At 52.2% G+C, this 19,736-nt stretch overlaps 1 protein-coding gene across 4 annotated transcripts in view; it reads left to right on the top strand.

The window, feature by feature from the left end:
* RPS6KA2 (ribosomal protein S6 kinase A2) overlaps nt 1-19,736 on the top strand; it is a 338,356-nt gene that overhangs the window by 310,343 nt on the left and 8,277 nt on the right. For 3 of the 4 annotated variants that reach the window (XM_065888700.1, XM_065888701.1, XM_065888702.1), the window contains 5 exons: nt 4,876-5,006; nt 6,017-6,142; nt 15,808-15,897; nt 17,622-17,780; nt 19,256-19,417. In XM_065888700.1, coding sequence (XP_065744772.1) covers nt 4,876-5,006; nt 6,017-6,142; nt 15,808-15,897; nt 17,622-17,780; nt 19,256-19,417 — 668 coding nt within the window. The remainder of the gene's footprint in view (nt 1-4,875; nt 5,007-6,016; nt 6,143-15,807; nt 15,898-17,621; nt 17,781-19,255; nt 19,418-19,736) is intronic. The other variant, XM_065888703.1, reaches the window with a different exon arrangement.

Raw genomic sequence — 19,736 nt, forward strand, 5'->3', positions numbered from 1 at the left:
ACAGAGCTAGGGTGATGCCTGCTGTCACAGTCTGGGGTAATCGCTGCTGCGAGATGTACCGTGGCTGCCGAGAAGGTGGAGGACATCTAGGTCTGTCCTCTTTAGTAGAGACGGTCCAATGTTTCTCCAGTTCTCAACGGCCTCAGAAAGTTCTTGGGTGTTGGGGTCAGTCCTTCATGTTGACGAAATTGACCACTTCACAGAATCAGATTACTTTTTAGCTTCAGAGTTTGGAAAGACGGGGAAGGATTGGGGATTCCATCCCGGGTGTGCCCGCAGCTCACCTGAGCAGGTCGCTTTCTTTCTCCTCCTGTGGTTTACCTGAACGTAAAGGAACACAGAAACGATTAACCCTGACAAAGGACACTGCCTGTGACCACCACCCACACGACCTCCAGGTCCGTAATGAAATGTGCACTGTTTCACCGAGGGTTTCCGTCATTCGGACTCTGTGCTTAAAATACTGAAATAAAGACCACGTTTGTGCTGCCTAGCAAGAAAATGCTCCTAGAGCCAACTCGAAATTATTCGCCTTTACATGCTTTTTGTGTTATCCGTGAAGAATTTAAACACCGACCTAGTCGGCCTGTGTGATTAGCAGGCTTTTTTTTTTTAGCACCTCATGAACCTTTTGTGCACAGAGAATTCAAATTTATTTTATTATTAGCCGAAGGAAAACGTAATTAGACACCATGCATTTTAATGACGTCCAGAAATGGCTTTTTTACTCCTTACTATTTGGATTTCTCCAATCAATTGTACTTAAAGTCAACTTATTGCAGGACACAGTTTGCCTTTGAGGAGGTAGTCACTGAAGTGCCGAGACACAGAAAAATCATTCTCTCTATATATTTATAAGAGAGTAGAATTTTCTAAGCACATGAGCTGAGCGCACGGCTCTTAAAGGGCAGCAGAGGTGACGTGATTCTGAAACAGCGGGTAACCCACATCCTGCGTTAGGCTCGGATGCTGCACTGTTGGAATTTTTTGTAGTGGCCTTGAAGTCTTTCTTTTTTAACTTAAACCGATGCTGAAGCTGGTGGATATTCCCTGAAGACACACCAGCTGCCCATCAGAGCCTGCCGACCGATGGGAGATGCCACTCTAGGATTTAAAGACCCAGAAACGTATTGCACAAGTCGGAAATCACTCCTAGGATCAACGAAGGTTGACTGTACTCACCTTTAAATTTCCTTTCATCCAGCTCACATCTTTGCTCTTCTCTTCGTACCGAGCTAAGAATCGGCGTTCCCTAGCCACTTATAAAGCGTGTTAAATGCCGTTGATACCACCTACCACGTGGTCACCATCTAGCTACACGGACCCAGTGTTGGCTGTGACAGCCTCTCGTGAAGTACGTGTGAACCTCAGCTGATCTCTGGGTCTGAACAGCCCGAGCTGAGTACACAGAGAGGCAGCCCAAGCACAGAAGGCATGGCCCTGGGCCTCACGCCTCCTTGGTGGTTGAAAGTCCTTGCTTATTTGATCTACAGACTTCCCATTCACTAGGGAAGGTGTATCAGTTCAAGTTCACCGGACGGTGCCTCTCCACCACGCGCACACTCCCAGGTGCTGTAACTGAGCCTCCACGCACTCGGCCCTCAACCTTTGCACAGCTCACACTAGTTCCTGGGTCGGGCTCCAGTTCTTCCATCTAAAACCCGCGCCTCAGGGCTTGACGGTGGCTGAATCGACGCTACAGCCCAGTGCTTGGTGCAGACCTAGGGCAGGACACGGTAGCCTGGGGGATTTTTAATTGCAGGCAGATCTCAAAGCCAGGGTTCTCTGCAGGGCAAAGCAAGGCAAAGCGCAAAGCCAGCCCGGGAGCAAAGCCCAGCATCTTCAGAGCACACTTGCTGCCTCTGCTGTCTTGCGGTGCATCATTTCCAAATTCTACAAATGACTCAGCCGAGCCTTGTGCTTTTTAATTAAGCTTCTCTAGCCCCGCAGCTTATTTCCAAACACAGTCAGCTCTGATCTCATTAACTCCGGGGTGACTCTGGAGCTCTTTGCGAGGTAACAGGTACGGGGCTGAGACCCGAGTCCTCTCCCTCGTGGTCCAGGATGCTGAAGGTGCGGTGGGCCAGGCACGTGAAGCCCCCTGTCACCTGGCAAGGTCTTCCTGGAAGAGCCGTGTGGGCCACCGGGTCGGCCGCTTATCTGCAGGGAGAGATCCCACATCACGCAGCTCGTGGTGCAGCTCCCGGGTGTGGAAGGAGCGCCCCAGTCGCCTTTCCCTCAAAATAAAATGCTCAGGAATGAAACCCACAATCTCTGCAACAGCTCACCCCTCCAAGCCCCCAGCCACCTGCTGCACCATGGAAGCTTTAGTGTATAGTTTCCACATCAAAGTGAAGTATCGAGACCAAGTAAAAAGGTAGAAAGTAGAAAAGCAAACACCCGCTCCTATGGCCTTTCCAGTCCCACTCGCCAGAGTTTTCCACATAATATGGATTTAAATCTTACATATGTACATTGTAAGAAAAATTGAAATCCACATTATATACTTTGTGTATTATTATAGATTTATATATATATAAAATGCCTAAGTGATAGAATTTATGTTATCATACTGTTATATATTGCTTGTGAGTTTATTGTAATGTGTTTTAGTACATACATAGCTGATTTCACTTTGTTCTACAGCAGAAACTAACACACCATTGTAAAGCAATTATACTCCAATGAAGATGTTTAAAAAAAGTTTTAAAAAATTAAAAAAATTTTTCCTACAGTGTGTACGTTCTACAGCTTGTTTTCTCTTTTTTGACTCGCCAGACTCTTGTGTCAGTTCACACAGCCGTGTCTCATCCCGGCTATCGTAGTCTTAACTAGCGTTACCTGCACCCATGCACGTTGTCGGTCTTGTGCATGGTTTCCTCAGTGGTGAATATTTAGGTTGTCTCCAGTTTTTGTTTGTTTGTTTGTTTTGCTATTACAAATATTGCTAAGACAAACATTTTCTTTTTTTCTCTTTCTTTAGCGTTTTTAAAGATCACATTTTGTTTGTTTTTAAATTTTATTGACATATAGTTGATTTACAATGTTGTGTTAATTTCTGCTGTACAGCAAAGTGATTCAGTTATACACATATATACATTCTTTTTCATGTTCTTTTCCATCATTGTTTATCACAGGATATTGAATATAGTTCCCTGTGCTCTACAGTAGGACCTTGTTGTTTATCCATTCTACGTATTATAGTTTGCATCTGCCGACCCCAAACTCCCAGTAATTCTGTTCCCCACTCCGCCTTCCCCTTGGCAACCATAAGTCTGTTCTCTATGTCTGTGAGTCTGTTTCTGTTGTGTAGATAGGTTCATTTGTGTTGTATTTTAGATTCCGCATATAGGTGATATCACATGGTATCTGTCTTTCTCTTTCTGACTTACTTCGCTTAGTATGATAATCTCTAGGTCCACCGTGTAGCTGCAAATGGCACTATTTTATTCTTTTTAAAGGCTGAGTAATATGCCATTGTATCAGTATATATCTACACCAAGACAAACATTTTCTACATTTATTTCTAAGCACTTTTGAAAGTAATTCTGTCAGATAAATTCATAAAAGTCTAGTTGCTCTTCAAAAGACAGGTGTATTTTATACTTTGGTAGATAACTCCTCTTCTACCTTGCAAAGATTATGCCAGCTTAGGCTCCCACCTACCACCGCACTGTCCAGCCCCAGCCAAACCTACATGCAACTGGTTACTTTACATTTTGCTGATTTGTTAGGCAAGGTGTTACCCCGGTTAAATGTGTACGTGCCCCCATTAGAGGGACTGAGCACCTTCTCAGGTAGGAGAGCAGTCGGTATCTGAGTCCTGCCCCCATTTTTCTTCTGGGCATGTTCCTTTTTTCTCATTGATCTCTGGGAGCTCTTTGCATAGTAGAGAGTTTGGTCCCTTGTCTGTTGTATATGATGCAAATATTTTCTCTCCACCAATCTTTTATCCTTTTGTTTTCCTTAATGATAAACTTGAACTGAGCCGCATCTCAACAGCAGTCAAGCCTTCAAACAAATCGACAGAGCTTAGAGGGGTCACGATTGAAGGGCTTCCTGAGGGTCCCTGGGAGCAGAGCACCCTGCGTGCTGCCCTCGAGCCCCTCAGGCCTGGGGCAGGGGGACAGAAGAGTCACCGATGCCTGGGCCTGCGTCCCTGTGCCCGGTTCCTGCTGACCTGAGAAACTCAGAGGGTGGCCTCCTCTGGCCCGGGAGTGACAGCTCACCCCGAGGTTGCTGGTGGCTCTGGGCTCAGTCCGGAGTGCGCAGGGCAGAGGGTTGCCACTGAGAATGAATGTCTAGTAAGTGAGGACCAATGATTCCCTCAAGTTTTTGTTCTGGGTATTCTTGCCGGGTATCAAACCACTGGCACCACCCAGAATAAAGTGTGGTTTCATATGGTTCAGCCTGTCTGATCTCCGTTTTACCCCATTCTCTCACTCACCACATACACACAACTCACACCTGACACACACCAAACACACGTGCGCACACACCTGACACATACACACATCTGACACACATACACCTCACACCTGACACACACATCTGACACACACCTCACACCTGACACACACACACATCTGACACACACACCTCACACCTGACAAACACACGTGTGCACGCACCCGACACACACACACACCAAACACACATGCGTGCGCAACCTGACACACACACATACACACCTCACACCTGACACACTTGACATGCACACACACATGCACATGTGCGCACACACCTGGCACACACACACCTCACACCTTGCACACACATGCACGCACACACACGCACACACACACGCACACATCACACACCCACAGGGTTACCTCACCGCGTCGTGGCTGTTGACTCTCTGGTTGTTCCCTGCAGACTCACCTGGCGTCCCCCCCAGTGCCAACGCTCATCACCTGTTTAGAGGATTCAGTTTTGTGGCCTCCAGCTTGGCGCAGGAGCCCTCGCAGCAAGATCTGCACAAAGCCGCGGTTCACCCCATCGTGCAGGTAATCAGCCCCCCGTGGTGCAGGGCGTCCCGTAGAGCCCGACTCCGCTCGCCCCCAGCAGGTTGGGGCAAGGAGGTGGCCGCACTGAGGCGACCCATGGACCGAGAGCTGTCTCAGCTGAGTTGGGGTGCACTTCCTTCACGAACTCCTCCCTCCACCTCCCCGGGGTCATCGAGATGGTGATCTGAGCCGTGCTTCACGTTCGTCCTCAAGACAGAAAGAGTCCTGAGAAGGATGTCATCGTGGTGTGGCTGTGCCTGGAGCCCCAGCAGGGCTCACGCTTGGGGGTCTCTGCTGTGCAGAGTCGAGCCAGCACCGCGAGAGAGTGGCTGGGTTTGTGGGCACCAATCCCCATCGCGAAATGTAGTCTTTGGGGCTCAGTGAAGGTGCTGTTTTTATAAGGAGTTTCCCACTGTATTAATACAAGCAGAGGTAGAGAATCTTAGAAGGGATCATGACCACGTTTCCTTGAAGAGCCGAGGCAGGGCACAGCAGATGGCGTTGGACTTCCATGCTTCTCTCCCCAAGGTCCTCCGGGGAGACACGGCGTGTCTAGAGTGGACACTTGCTGTGGCAGTGTCCACTGTAACGGGTGACGCTCTCTGCGCCCTTAGTCAGTAGGGTGAGGGTGGCGAGGGGGCGTCAGGGGGTCAGATTCCCAATCAGACGTCGGCATCCGGACACCGCTCTGGACACCAGCGTCAGAGCTGCACCCGGTCTCAGGGCCGTCTGACCTCTCACCTCTCTCGGACCTTTGTGGGGAAGCAGGCAGGTCAGCTGACATAGGGTGCTGGGTGTCTGAGAACAGGGTCGTGACCCGACAGATGGGGAAGCTGGGTTGAGATCTGGAACCACGGCCAGCTAGCTCCGTGACTGTGGTCCGAGGACGCCACCACCTCCTGGCCTCCGTGTCCCCACGTGCAAGGGCTGAAGCCTCCTTTGCACCACATTCGGTGCCCTTGCACGAGAGGCCCCTGATCGCGCTCTCTGCCCGCCCGCTCTCTCTGCAGCAGTTACACGGGAACAACACCCGCTTCACCGATGGCTATGAGGTCAAGGAGGACATCGGGGTGGGCGCCTACTCCGTATGCAAGCGCTGTGTGCACATGGCCACAGACGCCGAGTACGCCGTGAAGGTAAGAGTGAGACACGCGGCGGCCGTATCTGCAGCTGCCTGGGCCCCAGGCCCCGGCGGGCACGCCCAGCCTCGCAGACATTCTCCCTTGGCCTCTTCTAAGCTCTGATGTGGGGCCATTCCATTGACTTTGATATTAGGTCACACGTTAAAAAACTATTTTACAAATCATGAATATGTTCTGCTCCAGCCGACGTGTAGGTACTGACCACCTTTAGTAACTTTCTACATAAAACACGCTGGAACAAAAGCTCTGGGCACTCAGCATTTTGGAAAATATAGAGTTGGGGGCCAGGCAGAACATTTGGGGAAGGAGGGGAAGAAGGAGGGAGGGGGTGAAGGAGGAAAGGAGAAGGGAAAGGAAGCTACAGTCACCAAAACTTAAAGAAATAAATAGAATCAAATATTTTGTAATATTTGCAAAACCTTAAGGAGAGAGCTGGTAGTTTTACCCTGAATCATCAAGAACAGAAAACAGTAACAGGGAACTTCTCTGGTGATCCAGTGGGTAAGACTCTGCGCTCCCAATGCAGGGGGCCGGGGTTTGATCCCTGGTCGGGGAACTAGATCCCACATGCGTGCCGCAACGAAGAAGCCCGCATGCCAAAACTAAAGGATCCCACGTGCCGCAACTAAGACCCAGTGCAGCCTAAATAAATAAGTAAATACATAAGAAAAGAATAACAACTACAGCCCAGTTGGGCACTCTCTCCATCCTGCCTTTGGCTTCTATAATCGTTGCTAAATTAAATATTTGATCTGGAAATCCAAGTTACCAGTTTCTTGCGTTTCCTGGTGTGTAAAAGCTGAAGCGTTCTGCTAAAGTCATAATCTAATTATTGTAAAAAGCATAAATTGTATATTCTCCCTCCAAGGGAGCGAGAGCTGGTCTGTCCACCACTCACCCACTCAGCTGACCTGGAGGCGCTTGAGGACCCAGGTCCAGCCAGTGTCATGGTGACCAGACCATCCTGGCTTATCCCAAACTCATCTGGAGCACATGACACTACCCTGCTCTTCAAAGAACTTTTGGGGACAGATGGAGCCTGTCCAGCAGGCAGCCGTGTAAGAGGAGTCATTCCGTCCGTTGTGATTTTCCTAAGCTCTGAGAAAATTGTTCAAAACAGTGACGATGAAGCGATGGCCTCGTTCCGCCTCACCCATGGCTCACGGCCGCTCTGTGGAAGCAGATACACTCTCGTATCTGCTGGGATGTCTGCAGAGTGCTTCTGGCCCTGAGGAAATGCTCTGCCCTGTCCAAAAAGTCACCAGCCCCAAAAAACGCAGGTCCGTTGGTTTACTTTGGGGTTGGGAATTTGCGGCTTTTTGGCAAGTTTATCTTGAATTCCTCAAACAAAAAAGAATGTTTACATTGAGGAAGGCTCAGTGTGTGGGTCCTTTGGGTCCGTGGTCATCAGCCTGCCCAGTGTCTTGAACATGCTGAGGAGTGGGTGACGGGAGGAAACATCGCACGATTTAAAATTCCTGGGAGAGGGGCCTTGAGACTGCACGGGAGCCACTGGCATGTGGGCCTGATGTATTTTGGGATTTGGATCGTTGAGGAATTTTATTTTTCCCCATCCTTGGGAGAGTTTGTAGGGGAGCTCGGGTGATGCCGTTCCCATGTCCAGACAAGCCGATGATGGAGAGGAGACACGAGTCCTGCCTCAGACGAGAGAATTTCATTTTTACTTTAAATATATTTCACATACTTCGTAAGCGTGTATAGGCATCTTAAAATTCTTTCTGCATGTGTCATTTCTCGCAGAATTTCTTTAGACAGTTTATCAGGTGGCCAGCAGCAGTCCTAGAAACAATCGCGGCTTCCACTGAGTGCAGAGAAACCCGTCTAGTGTTTGGCAAGCTCGCTGACCCTGATGCCTTTCTAGAAAACAGCCTGATGCTGGGAGGTGTCTGAAAATAAATCCCCAGACAAAGGCAATAGTGTCTTATGTCTCCATATCCAGCTCTCACAAAAAGATACCATCTGAATCAGCTTTGTCAACAAGTGGCTTATAGCTCGATCCCCAAAGATCAGACCCCGCGATGGGAATTTCTGGGGAATTTCAGCCCCGGCCTCTCTGGCAGCAAAGCCAGGAGCTGAGGCTGCAACTGATGGAGAAAGAAAGAGCCAGGCGTCCTGTTTCTGTTTTACAAGCCTTGAAGTTCCCGGGGTGAACTGGGCAGGTGGACGTTACAAGGCTTTCCCTCGTCCTCTCCGAGACTCTGGTGGGTCATGATTCATTGTCTGGAAGATGCTTGAACTACCCGAGCACAGGAAGAAGCAGAGACTTTCCAGTGAGATGAGTGCCCCGGGACCCAGGGCTGTTTCGGGGCACGTTTTAAGCCGCGCGCTGCAGGTCGGTTCATCCATCCGAGGGCAGATTTCCTTCAAAGATGGAAGAGCAGGAGTGCCATGGCAAAGTGTTTAGAATGAGCCCGTTTGCTACCCAAACTGCTGTAACCCGCCTAGGGTCACTATTCTGTTCCCTTTCCAGCGTTTTCCAGGTAGAACGTAGCTGAAATGTGTTTGGGCTTTTTTCTACTCTGTATCTTGATGGGCAGAAGTACCCCCACTTACTGCTGGAGGAACTAAGAAACTGCACGGCTCAGCGTGTTCTCGAATATAACATGGAACCAAGGGTGCCATCCAGTGACTTGGCTGAGAGTAGATCCGCCAAAGCCCCGTTGAGATTCAGCCACTAGAGTTTAGCATCACCTCTCTGGGCCACCACAGTTTGCAAACCCAGCTCTGCAGATTCTTGGATGGAAAACGGTGTCCGTTTCATTTTGAGAGACAATCCCGTCGGGGCCTCCATCCAGCTACGGGGAGGGTTCGGGAACTTCCCCCCTGAGTACAGAGCACCAGGAAGAGAGCAGGTCCCCAGGGGACTGTAGCCCTGTGGCCCGAGTACACGGGCTTTGCCTGAGGCCGTCGTATCGGGGTGATTCTGCCCCCCACCCCGGGGACAATGGCAGTGTCTGGATACCTTCTGACTGTCACGCCTGGGGTGGGAGTCGCTCCTGGTATGTGGTGCACAGAGGCCAGGGTGCTGCCCTGCCTCCTGCATAGGACGCTCGCCCACACACCCCAGAGACTCACCCAGCCAAAATGTCTGGGTGCCGAGGTTGGGAACCCCAGCCGAAAGCATAGAGTTAAAGGGGTATCTTATGTAGATAAGTTCCAGCAGCTGGTATCCGGAGATGAGGCAGGGTTTTGCCTCTCTGTTGAGCGTCTGCTCACTGTTCTGGCAGCAGGAAGGTAATAGACCAAGAGCACAGTGGCTCCCACCCTCTGTGCAGGGGTAGGAATCAAGTGCGGTCCTTCTGAGGGAACGGCAGTGCCAGCCCTTAACGGTCAGCCTCCAAACTCAAGAGTGTGGGATACAGCGGGTCTCACATTCTTGGAAATACCATTGTGTCTTGCTTTAAGTTTATGTCTGTCTTATAAGTACCTAATTTTGCACAATAATTATTCTGTCATCATATTAACCGCATTTGAGTTTAACTTAACCGATATACGTAAAGCAACCTGCCCCAGTGTATCCCAGGCAACAAGCAACCTGCCCCAGTGTATCCCAGGCAACAAGCAACCTGCCCCAGTGTATCCCAGGCAACAAGCAGCCTGCCCCAGTGTACCCCAGGCAACAAGCAACCTGCCCCAGTGTATCCCAGGCAACAAGCAGCCTGCCCCAGTGTACCCCAGGCAACAAGATTGCTGATTTTGCATTTGCTCTCAGCTGCATACTTGTGCGCAGGCCCTAAATTAGTGAGACCAATTCTAGCTACCACGTAACAAAACCTTTAGGGCAGTGCCTACATGGAATAGCGACTCAGTAAGTGTGGGTTCACTCAGAGTCTGGGTCCCTAGGCTTGGTCCCTCCCTTCTGCTGTGGCAAAACACCATCAGGCTGCCCGGGATCCTCCACCGGGAGAATCTGGCCTCAGAGGACAGGGTGCTGACGCCCTCCACCTGCTGGGGGTGTCCTCCCAGTGCACCTGCCTTGGGCTAGGATGGCTGAGTGAGAAAAACTGTGACGTCCTCTCAGACACATCAGATGTGCCCTACTTTCTAAGATCTCGGAGCTATTTCTTTTTTCAATTTTTTTTACATCTTTATTGGAGTATAATTGCTTTACAATGGTGTGTCGGTTTCTGCTTTATAACAAAGTGAATCAGTTATACATATACATATGTTCCCATATCTCTTCCCTCTTGCGTCTCCCTTCCTCCCACCCTCCCTACTCCACCCCTCTAGGTGGTCACAAAGCACCGAGCTGATATCTCTGTGCTATGCGGCTGCTTCCCACTAGCTATCTATTTTACGTTTGGTAGTGTATATATGTCCATGCCCCTCTCTCGCTTTGTCACAGCTTACCCTTCCCCCTCCCCATATCCTCAAGTCCATCTGGCCGTGACATCTGTCACCCCATTGATCGCCAGGGTTGATTCAGCTGATCTGGCTGGCTAGGCGGGTGTCCCCTTCCTCCCTCACCACTCCACGTGCGTCCCTCCCAAAGCTGTACGCTCGGTCGAAGAGGACGACCTTCCCCGATAGAGGAGGACCGTTCTTTGGTCAAGGGTATACGAGTAGCTGTGCTCCCCTGCTAGAACCTCCAAACAAGCTCTCGGAGCTATTTCCGTGGGACAAAATAGCTCAGGAGTCTGATGTGAAACTCAGGTCCACCTTTGTCTTCGTAGCCAGCCCCAGAGGCTAGTGGTAGGAGGTGAAAGTGTATAGGGCTTTGAAATCAGCGTGACATAATGCTGCATAGATGCCAAGGCATTAATGCACCTGTCATTTAAAATAAGACTGGAATGGAATCAACGATGAACTGCAGAAAGTAACTGTGTTAGGGTAGGATTCAAAGGGGAGAGGTGTATTTGGAAGGAAAAGATAATATTCTTATTTCATGAAAGGTTCTGTACTCACTTTACAAAAATTGCACAAGGTTTCGTTTTTACTTCGGTTTTAGGTCTTTGTGGCTTGACATGATCCAGGATCTGGACACTGCCATTTGCACAAATCCCCCTCTCCAGTGGTTCCTGTCTCGCTCACATGGAGCCCAGATCCTTGCAGTGGCCAGCAGGGCCTCACAGCCCCGTTCCTGGAGCTCCTCAGGCCCCTCCTCTGTCCCCAGCCCTCTCCCGCAAGGGTGACACACTCTTCCCTGAGCCCAGCGGTTTCCTCCCCAGCCTGGGTGCTGACCTCTGACCCCGATGTGGTCCTCCCCCATCGTCCTCGCCTTCAGTACCTTCTTTAGGGCTTTTGTAACCCCTGACATTCTTCGCAGCTCATTTCCTGTCTCCACACCCCCATCATGGTGCTTGGTGGTGTCGAGGGCCAATGTTATTTAAGAGAGAAAGATACCGGAAGTTCCCTGGTGGTCCGGTGGTTAGGACCCCGCGCTTTCACTGCCGGGACCTGGGTTCAGTGCCTGCTCGAGGAACTAAGATCCCACAAGCTGAGTGGCGCAGCCAAAAAAAAAAAAGAAAAGAGAGAGAGAAATATAAATCAGGAGCTTTTCTCCAAATTCGAAATCACCTCATCCCCTTCTTCGGCTTTTTTATTGTCGAGTGGGCAGTACGACTGCTCCAAAGAACATTTCTTGTCTCTAGAATGCATTTCATTCTGCAGGGACTCCCCTGTTCAGTAACCAGTTCCTTTCATTCGTTTTTACAAATTTTTTATTAACACTTTTTCCAAGGCAGACGCAGTGCTAGGTTCCAGGCAAAAACAAACCTGTTCTCAGGGAACTCACAATCCAGCCATGGAGGGATTTCACTGATCACAGAACCAGAAGCCATAGCAAAAAGGGGAATGTCACTGAAGAATCAGAAGCTAAGGGAGCTTTTCTGTCACTGTAGCCTTTCCTGTTGGCCTGTTTTATCTTCCAACATGCAGACACACGCTTCTCTTCATTCAAAGCTCCACTTGCACATTTGCCCCCTTCTTTGTCTGAGAGGCTCACTCAGGGATGGATGGATGTCACCAGCCGTGGCCACGTTTTCCTGGAGGGAAGCACAGCTGCGTGTCCTTTCAGGAGCAGATTTTTGTGTTATTAAAGTAGCAATAGAATCAGGTGAAAATAAAGTGAGATCCTTGAAATTGTACAGGAGTCTGTGTCGTGCAGTCCTTAATTCTAGTGAAGTGTGGCTGATACACTCAGGGCTGAAGCTGGGCTGGCTCTCTCCAGAAGGAGCCCCAATTGGTATTCACAGCAGACCGTTGACAATTACATCGCGTTTCTGGGCTCATTTTCCTACTGTGTATGTAATTTGTCAGCCAGAAAAAGCAATGGAATTGACAGATGCCTGACGTGAATAGAGCTTATTTTTAGAAGGAAAACTGATTGGCATGGACATTTTAATTTTTTCCGGCAGGAAAACTTGGAGTCCTTTCTCTGTGTCATTTGTTTAAAGTAATTGAACAGGAGAAGGTATCTGTTGAATTTTACAAGGGGTTCCGTGCTCTACTCCTCCCGTGTCAAATGTATGGATCCTCTCGACACGTCAGCAGAAACGCCCACCTCCGGAGGGTGTTCGGCCGGCCTGTGAGCTCAGGCCGCCTCTTGTCCACCTCGAAGCCCCACGCCATTCAGTGTCCAGGAGGGGAGCCTGCGCTGGAGAGAGATGGGCAAGAGGGAGATGGGCAAACGCAGAGACCAAAAGGCAGAGGGGAGAGTGCGTGGATGGTGGTGAAGCCTGGACCAGTCCTGCCCCCGCCTTCAGCCACCAGGAATAAGGATGTACCGATGCCCACCTACACGCTTCACCTGCTGAGGAGAATCACGTTGTCTGCCATCCTTCGTTGGGGCCAGCCTCGCTTCAGGGACTGTGGAAATATACAGCTTGTCAAACAGCGGCCCCGTGAGAGTCTGGTTTGCCAGGCCCATTGGGTGCTGACCTGTGGGTGGCCTCCTGCTGCGGGTGAGGACAGATCCACCGTTCCTCCCCGCTCGTGGTCCGTCAGCATCATTTGAGCATCGGCATGGAGAGAGGAGGCCTTGCGGGCGAACATGTTTGCTGAGAGCGCCTCCCTCGGTTTTGCTGCATAAGCCAGATTATAAAACAATACTGTTCTCAAGATACGGGACTCGATTAGCCAGGGCTTGAACTAGAAGCCAGTCCCACAATAGCAATCCCGAGAAATGGACCCCACGGAGAAGAAATTCCTTCCTGGATGCGTCTGAACAATGTGCTCAAACCGCCCCCCCTCCCCCAGGCTCCGCTGTACCCCACAGACCTGGGCTTTGTGCTCAGAGACCAGTCATCACACCTCACTGCTCTGTGTCTCTTCTTCCTGACCTTTCTCCCAAAAACATCCGGGAAAAAGATTTGTGGATGAAGCTGTCAGCCTTTGCTGACAGCGATCAGGATCACAGCGCTGGGTCTGAACGGAACTTGCTCCCGTGTGTTGGTCCCACGTTGCCCAGACTATAGGAGAGGCAGCGGCCGGCTGGGCAGGTGCAGGAGCCCGTGCTTGCCTCCACTCCCCGGGGGCCTCTCTTCCAGGCAGGCACCCACCCTCTCCTCCATGCCCGCTGGGGACCCCATCACCCCACCCTGCCTGCCCTCTGGCTTCCAGTCGGTTCTGCCGGGGTGGACGCCACAGGAGGGAGGAGGGTAGAGCCCCCAGCCCCTGTGGGTGCCCTGTTCGTGCAGCCGCCCCTCTGGTCCCATAACTGCTCCCTCCTCCCCCTGCTCTGGGCCATCGGCATAGAGAAAAGGCTTCCTCTTTCTTGTTTATCTTGCATCCTATTCTAATGTGATTTGTGCTAAAAATACATTTCCTTTATCATGAAATTTTATTTGAAAAAATATGAATCTACCACTAACTTTTTTAAAAAACCACTAGTGATTTTAACCTTCTCAAATTGCAAAGGGATCGCAGCCCAGGGATTGAATGGCCCGGCAGGCAGCTGGGGCAGAGACGGTCCTAGAACCCTGTTGGTCAACATGTGATCCAGGCAGTGTAAGGATCTGCCCCGTGGCTGCCTAGGCACCCACATGTTAAGGCATCCCCTCCATCACCCACTGAATGAGCCTTTAAAAAATTCTCCTCTAGAAGGATGCATTGTGTGTTGGCTTCTATCAATAACAGAAGTAATCCCAGTGTCCTAGCTAGAACTTTAGTAACAAAAGGAGGAAAGCTGTGTCAAGAAAGGAAACTGGGACTTCCCTGGTGGCGCAGTGGTTGAGAATCCGCCTGCCGATGCAGGGGGCACGGGTTCGAGCCCTGGTCCGGGAAGATCCCACATGCTGCGGAGCAGCTAAGCCCATGTGCCACAGCTACTGAGCCTGCGCTCTAGAGCCCGCATGCCGCAACTACTGAGCTCACGAGCGACAACTACTGAGCCCACGTGCCACAACTACTGAAGCCGTGCGCCTAGAGCCCGTGCTCCGCATCAAGAGAAGCCACTGCCATGAGAAACCCGCGCACCGCAGTGAAGAGTAGCCCCGCTCGCCGCAACTAGAGAAAGCCCGTGCACAGCAACGAACACCCAATGCAGCCAAAAATAAACAAAACGTAAATAAATTTATTATTTTTTTAAAAAAAAGAAGCTTGGGTTTTTCCTTGTTGAACAACGTGTGTCATGGGGCTCATGGTCCTGGGCGCCAATGTCGTCAGAGCCTGGCAGTGGGTTTAAAACTGAGAGAAGCGCGGGCACCATGACCGTCTTCCACTGCAGTGAAGGGGCGGCAGGGCGTCGGGCGGGCAGAGCTCCAACACTGGGTCCTGTGCCACCTGAGCATTTAGTTCATCTAAAGAAGAAAGTGAGTTTCACGCAAGCCTCCGCTCAGAGCCTTGGACGTGATAGAGAGTGGAAGTGAACTTCCCTCACACTCTAGCAGCGAAATGACTGCACGTCGTCCACATGGCGAATGTTTTGAACTTGGGTGAAGCTAAGGCACAAAAACCATCCTTCTCTTCTGAGTGTCGTTTCCCACACATGTGCTGTAGCCTTCGCCTGAGTGGGGTCCCCTCCCCAGCCAGCTCCATCCCCGTAAGAAGCAGGAGCTGGGGCCCAGGAAGCTGTCCCCAGAGGTTTTAGTGACTGTCCACCAACAGGTGACCCCTTGTTTCCAGCTGGGCTTTCATTCATGACACCCTGTGATTGGAAGCCATCTGTTTTCATGGGGTAAGAGGATTTTATCTGCCATCCTAAGACCAGGAGGAGGAGATAGGAGCCAGAAGGAGCGTCCGTATGTGTAAGTCACAGCGCAGCCTCGGCACGCACGCCGCCGTGGCGTCTCTTGGTGAGAACCACACTGGGTCTCACTTTGTTGCCGGCGTGCGACCACCAAACAGGGAGAGAGATGCACGGCAGCCGGAGGCCCACTTTGGATGGGGCAGGGGGCACAGGCCGCCAACCCAGCGCCTGTGGAAGAGCGCCTTCTGTTTTCGGTGGTGCCTGTGTGAGCGCCCCAAACCCACCCTTCTCCATCCAGCCCTGTCATAGCTTAACATTAGCGTGTGGAGGCAGGTGCTCTCTTTTTTTAACGTCAGTCTCTTCTGCTCAGTGGGAAAGCGAGGATTGCCGTGAATTCCTAGGCAGTTGCGGGTTATCGTGGTTGAGCTTGAGCCGGAGGGGAGGAGGGGCAGAAAGGGTCCCAGCCACAGGCGCCAGCTGGAAGCCTCACGTCCACCTCTGTTTGTTTCAGATCATCGATAAGAGTAAAAGGGACCCCTCGGAAGAGATTGAGATCCTCCTGCGGTACGGCCAGCACCCCAACATCATCACCCTCAAAGACGTAAGCGCCTTCGTGCAACAGCGGTGTCGCTTGCGCTTTGTGTCCCTGCAGCTGGCGCCAGAAGCCACCGTTGATTTGGTGCAAGCTGGCCGCTCGGCTCACCAGCTGTTCCTGGCGCCCAGGAGCTCGGAGCCGGAGCGGGCTGCTGCCCGGACAGCTCGGGGTCACCCGGCAGCTGGGTAGCCCGACCTGCCGGGCCGTTTATTCACACCCCATTGACAGCACCGCACTCCTCCCAAATCACAGAATGCGCACGTGTGAAAGAGGAGAGAGAGCTGGTGTGGATTCTAATCCAGGTGTGTTTCACCTCGCTGTCATGGAGAGCGTGGGGCCCATGAGATGGGCTCCAGCTCTGAGACTCCAGACCCGGAGCCCCTCCCAGCTCCCTTCGCTTTCCCGACTGAGCGATCTGTGGCCCTTGTCCCTGAAAGAGGGGAAGGGAGCAGGGACCAGTCACACTGGAGCCAGTGGATGCACCTGGCAGCATCCATAGGGGCCTAGGGCTGGGCCTCTGGGGTCAGGCAGGGGAGAGAGCCTTGTCTTCCTCTCCAACTCCAGAGTGATCCCAGCGTCGTGAACCCAAAACCTCAAAATACTGGGGCCACCTCAGTTTCCTCTGGGCCCCATAAATGCCTGGAGTAAGAGGCCTTCCAGATGCCAATTCAGTTCTGAGGAAAGCGTGAAACAGGCCTTGTGTGAGCAAAGCGTAAAGTGCTGCATCCGTGCGGGTCACAGTCAGCTCCCCTGCACGAGATCAGTCCCCTTGCTCTGGCCTTTGCCGTGTGTATGTGAAGATCCGCAAACAGAAATCAACGAATTTGAAAGCTCCCGAAGAGCTCTGACTGTGTTCGGGATGAGTGATGTCACCCTGGGCACATGCTTGAAAGCAGAGCCTTTGCTCATAAACTCAGAAATAAATACAACAAGATGAACTTTACGTCCTTTACTGAGCTCTGTGCCAGCCAGATTGTTTTAGTGATTTGTTCTGAAATCACTGGCTTGGAAGCTAGAAAGTCACCGTATTCAGGTGCTTTGCTCCGTCTCTCTCTGGTTCTTCTCAGCACTGGGGCGGCCCCTCTGCTGGGCCATCGGCCTGACAGAGACCCAGAGCTTGTTGGCTTGGTGTGTCGTTTACGTTCAGGAGATTAACGCTAGTATGACTAAAGCTCTCTTCATCTACTGCTTTTCTGAAATAAGAGCAGACCAGCCCTCCTGTCTCCTCTCCTCCCGGACTCCCAGGGCTTGTCCCCCGCACAGAGCACAGCAGTGTAGAGGGCCCCCGCGGTCAGGCTCCCCACCAACCACCTGCTTGGTAAGGTTTGAGAAGCGCGGCCCTGGAGAACGCTGCCACTTGGGGCTGGGCCAGCATCGCGTTGTCCGTCTCTGCACATCGCTGTCCCGGAGGCGGGGCAGTACCAGGGTTCACTGTAGCTAAATCCATCCATGCAGCTCTCACGCTGCTGACCCATGCCCTGCCCAGCAGCAGATCATTAAAGCGGTTTTTTTCCCCAAGAAGAGCCTCGTCTGGCATGACTAGAAAATCCTCACTCATTTTCTACAGAAGTCTTGTGTCCGCTCCAAGCGGAGCGCTGGGACTCCAGGCTCTACGCACTGACACGCCCCCTGCCCCTGCCGGGGTGGCCCCTCCTTCCCAGTGGCCAGCAGGCCCGCGAGGGTGACCGCGAGGTCCCTGAGGCCTGTGTGTTCTCCTGCCCCACCCCCAGGTCTACGACGACGGGAAGTTCGTGTACCTGGTGATGGAGCTGATGCGGGGTGGGGAGCTGCTGGACCGTATCCTGCGGCAGAGGTACTTCTCGGAGCGGGAGGCCAGCGACGTGCTGTGCACCATCACCAAGACCATGGACTACCTCCACTCCCAGGGGGTAAGGCCACGCCCCCAGGCAGCCCCGCGGGGAGGACAGAGGAAGAGCGGGACCCGGGGGCACTCAGAGGCCACGGGCTCAAGAGCTGGGAACTCAGGTGTCCTCGTCTTCCTTGTGAATCACAACCGTCCCTCTTGGGTCTAAATGATTTTAGACACACACGCTGTGTGTCCAGGAGCTAGGTCAAAAAATTAAACTCCCCGAGACCAGGTATAGCAAAAAGGTAGTTTGGGCTTGATAAAGGGAAATTTGGAATGTTCCTCGGTTGCCCTGTTTAGAATTGAATTCCTCCACCAATGCCAAGGAGTATGGTGGTAAAACGACAGCGACCGCTGAGGCTTCCAGGTGCTGCGCTAAGCTCTTCGTCTGGGCAGTTCTAGACTCTGGATCACACCCATTTCACAGATGAGGAGACCAGAGCGCAGAAGGGTCGAGGATCGCGCCCAAAGCTGCACGCACAGCCGGGTTCTAAGCCAGCACCATGCTTCTAGACCCCTTGCCCTCAGCCCCGGACCCCCACGTTCTCAGCACCTCCCAGGAAGCAGCGGTGCTTCCCTGGCCAGCCGTGCACGTGTGGCGGTCAGCTTTTAAAATGCAGCCCCGTCTGACCAGGACATTCCTCGAGGGCCACACGATGGTCATTTCCCAGGACGGTCAGACTGTAGCAGCAGCCCTGCAGATGACGGTTTTGCAGATTGGCTTCTGTTGCACGAGGGGGGGCAATAGACCTGGAATCGAAGTCTTTTGTCTCCCGGCCATCGGAGCCCCCGTAAGCCGGCTGCCGGCCGTGGCCCTTTAATCTCCCTTCTCTGTCCTCTCCCTGGGTATTAGCAGGACAATGAGACACGTGGGCCCCAAGCCACATGCAGACACACCACATGTTCTTACAATCGGCCTCTGTCCCCTTCAGAAGAAACCGCTGTGTGCCCTAAATAGCCGCTGTGCTTTGAGGCGCCTCTGGCCCCGTCCTTGGTGCTCAGAGCGCCGTGCGGCTCACTCCGCACAGATGCGGCTCTCAGATTTCTGTCCACTGGCCATGTGCGCATGACAGAGGCTCCCTGTCTTCATCACCCGCTGGGGTGCCCGACACCTGCCCGCTGGAACGTGGCATCACACAACAGATGTTTATCTTTAGAAATCTTCCATCCGTATGACTGAGCTCACCACCAGTGTCTGTGTGATGGCCCCAGCGGGCCTCCCTGATCTTGGGTACATGCTTACTTATCTCTTCATCCAGATACTCACTGACCATCCGAGGGGCTTAGGTGGGGTCCTCGATTGTTGAGTGTCAGTGTGAGAGAAAGCGAGGGGGGAGGACCTACAGAGATGAGAGCATCCCAGCCGACTGCCTCCTGCCTCAGGACCTGCCCAGAATAAACGACTCCACATAAGCCCTTATCTCCTGAGTGCGTCCCCGCTCTGCCCCTGCTCCAGCCTGGGCCCCAGCTCCGGCGTGACCCCTCCTGCCTCTCTAGGTCGTTCATCGAGACCTGAAGCCAAGCAATATTCTGTATATGGACGAGTCTGGAAACCCCGAGTCCATCCGGATCTGTGACTTCGGGTTTGCCAAGCAGCTGCGAGCTGAGAACGGGCTGCTGATGACCCCCTGCTACACAGCCAACTTCGTTGCCCCGGAGGTGAGAGGGCCACTGAGCCAGCGGGAAGACGGCCCTTTCCTACTTTCAGAGTCCCGCGCGGTTCGGTGTGTTGGCGTCAGCAGTAATTCTAGAGGGCAGAAATGAGAAGCTTCGGTCTCTTTTTGCTCAAACACAGTTGTTTTATCATTTTATTTCCTATTCGTAAAATTCGTAATGGTGAGGTTTGCACGTGGAATTGTCACTGTGCTCTAGACGATTTCGCTCAAATCTGCCTGTCTGTTAGGAGTTGCGGTGAGAAATAATGCATCCGTCTCTCCTACAACCGGGCAGGGAGCCAGTGGGTCACCTGGGATCAGAA

The sequence above is a fragment of the Phocoena phocoena genome, chromosome 12 (genome assembly GCF_963924675.1).
Source record: "Phocoena phocoena chromosome 12, mPhoPho1.1, whole genome shotgun sequence".
Lineage (NCBI taxonomy): Eukaryota > Metazoa > Chordata > Mammalia > Artiodactyla > Phocoenidae > Phocoena > Phocoena phocoena.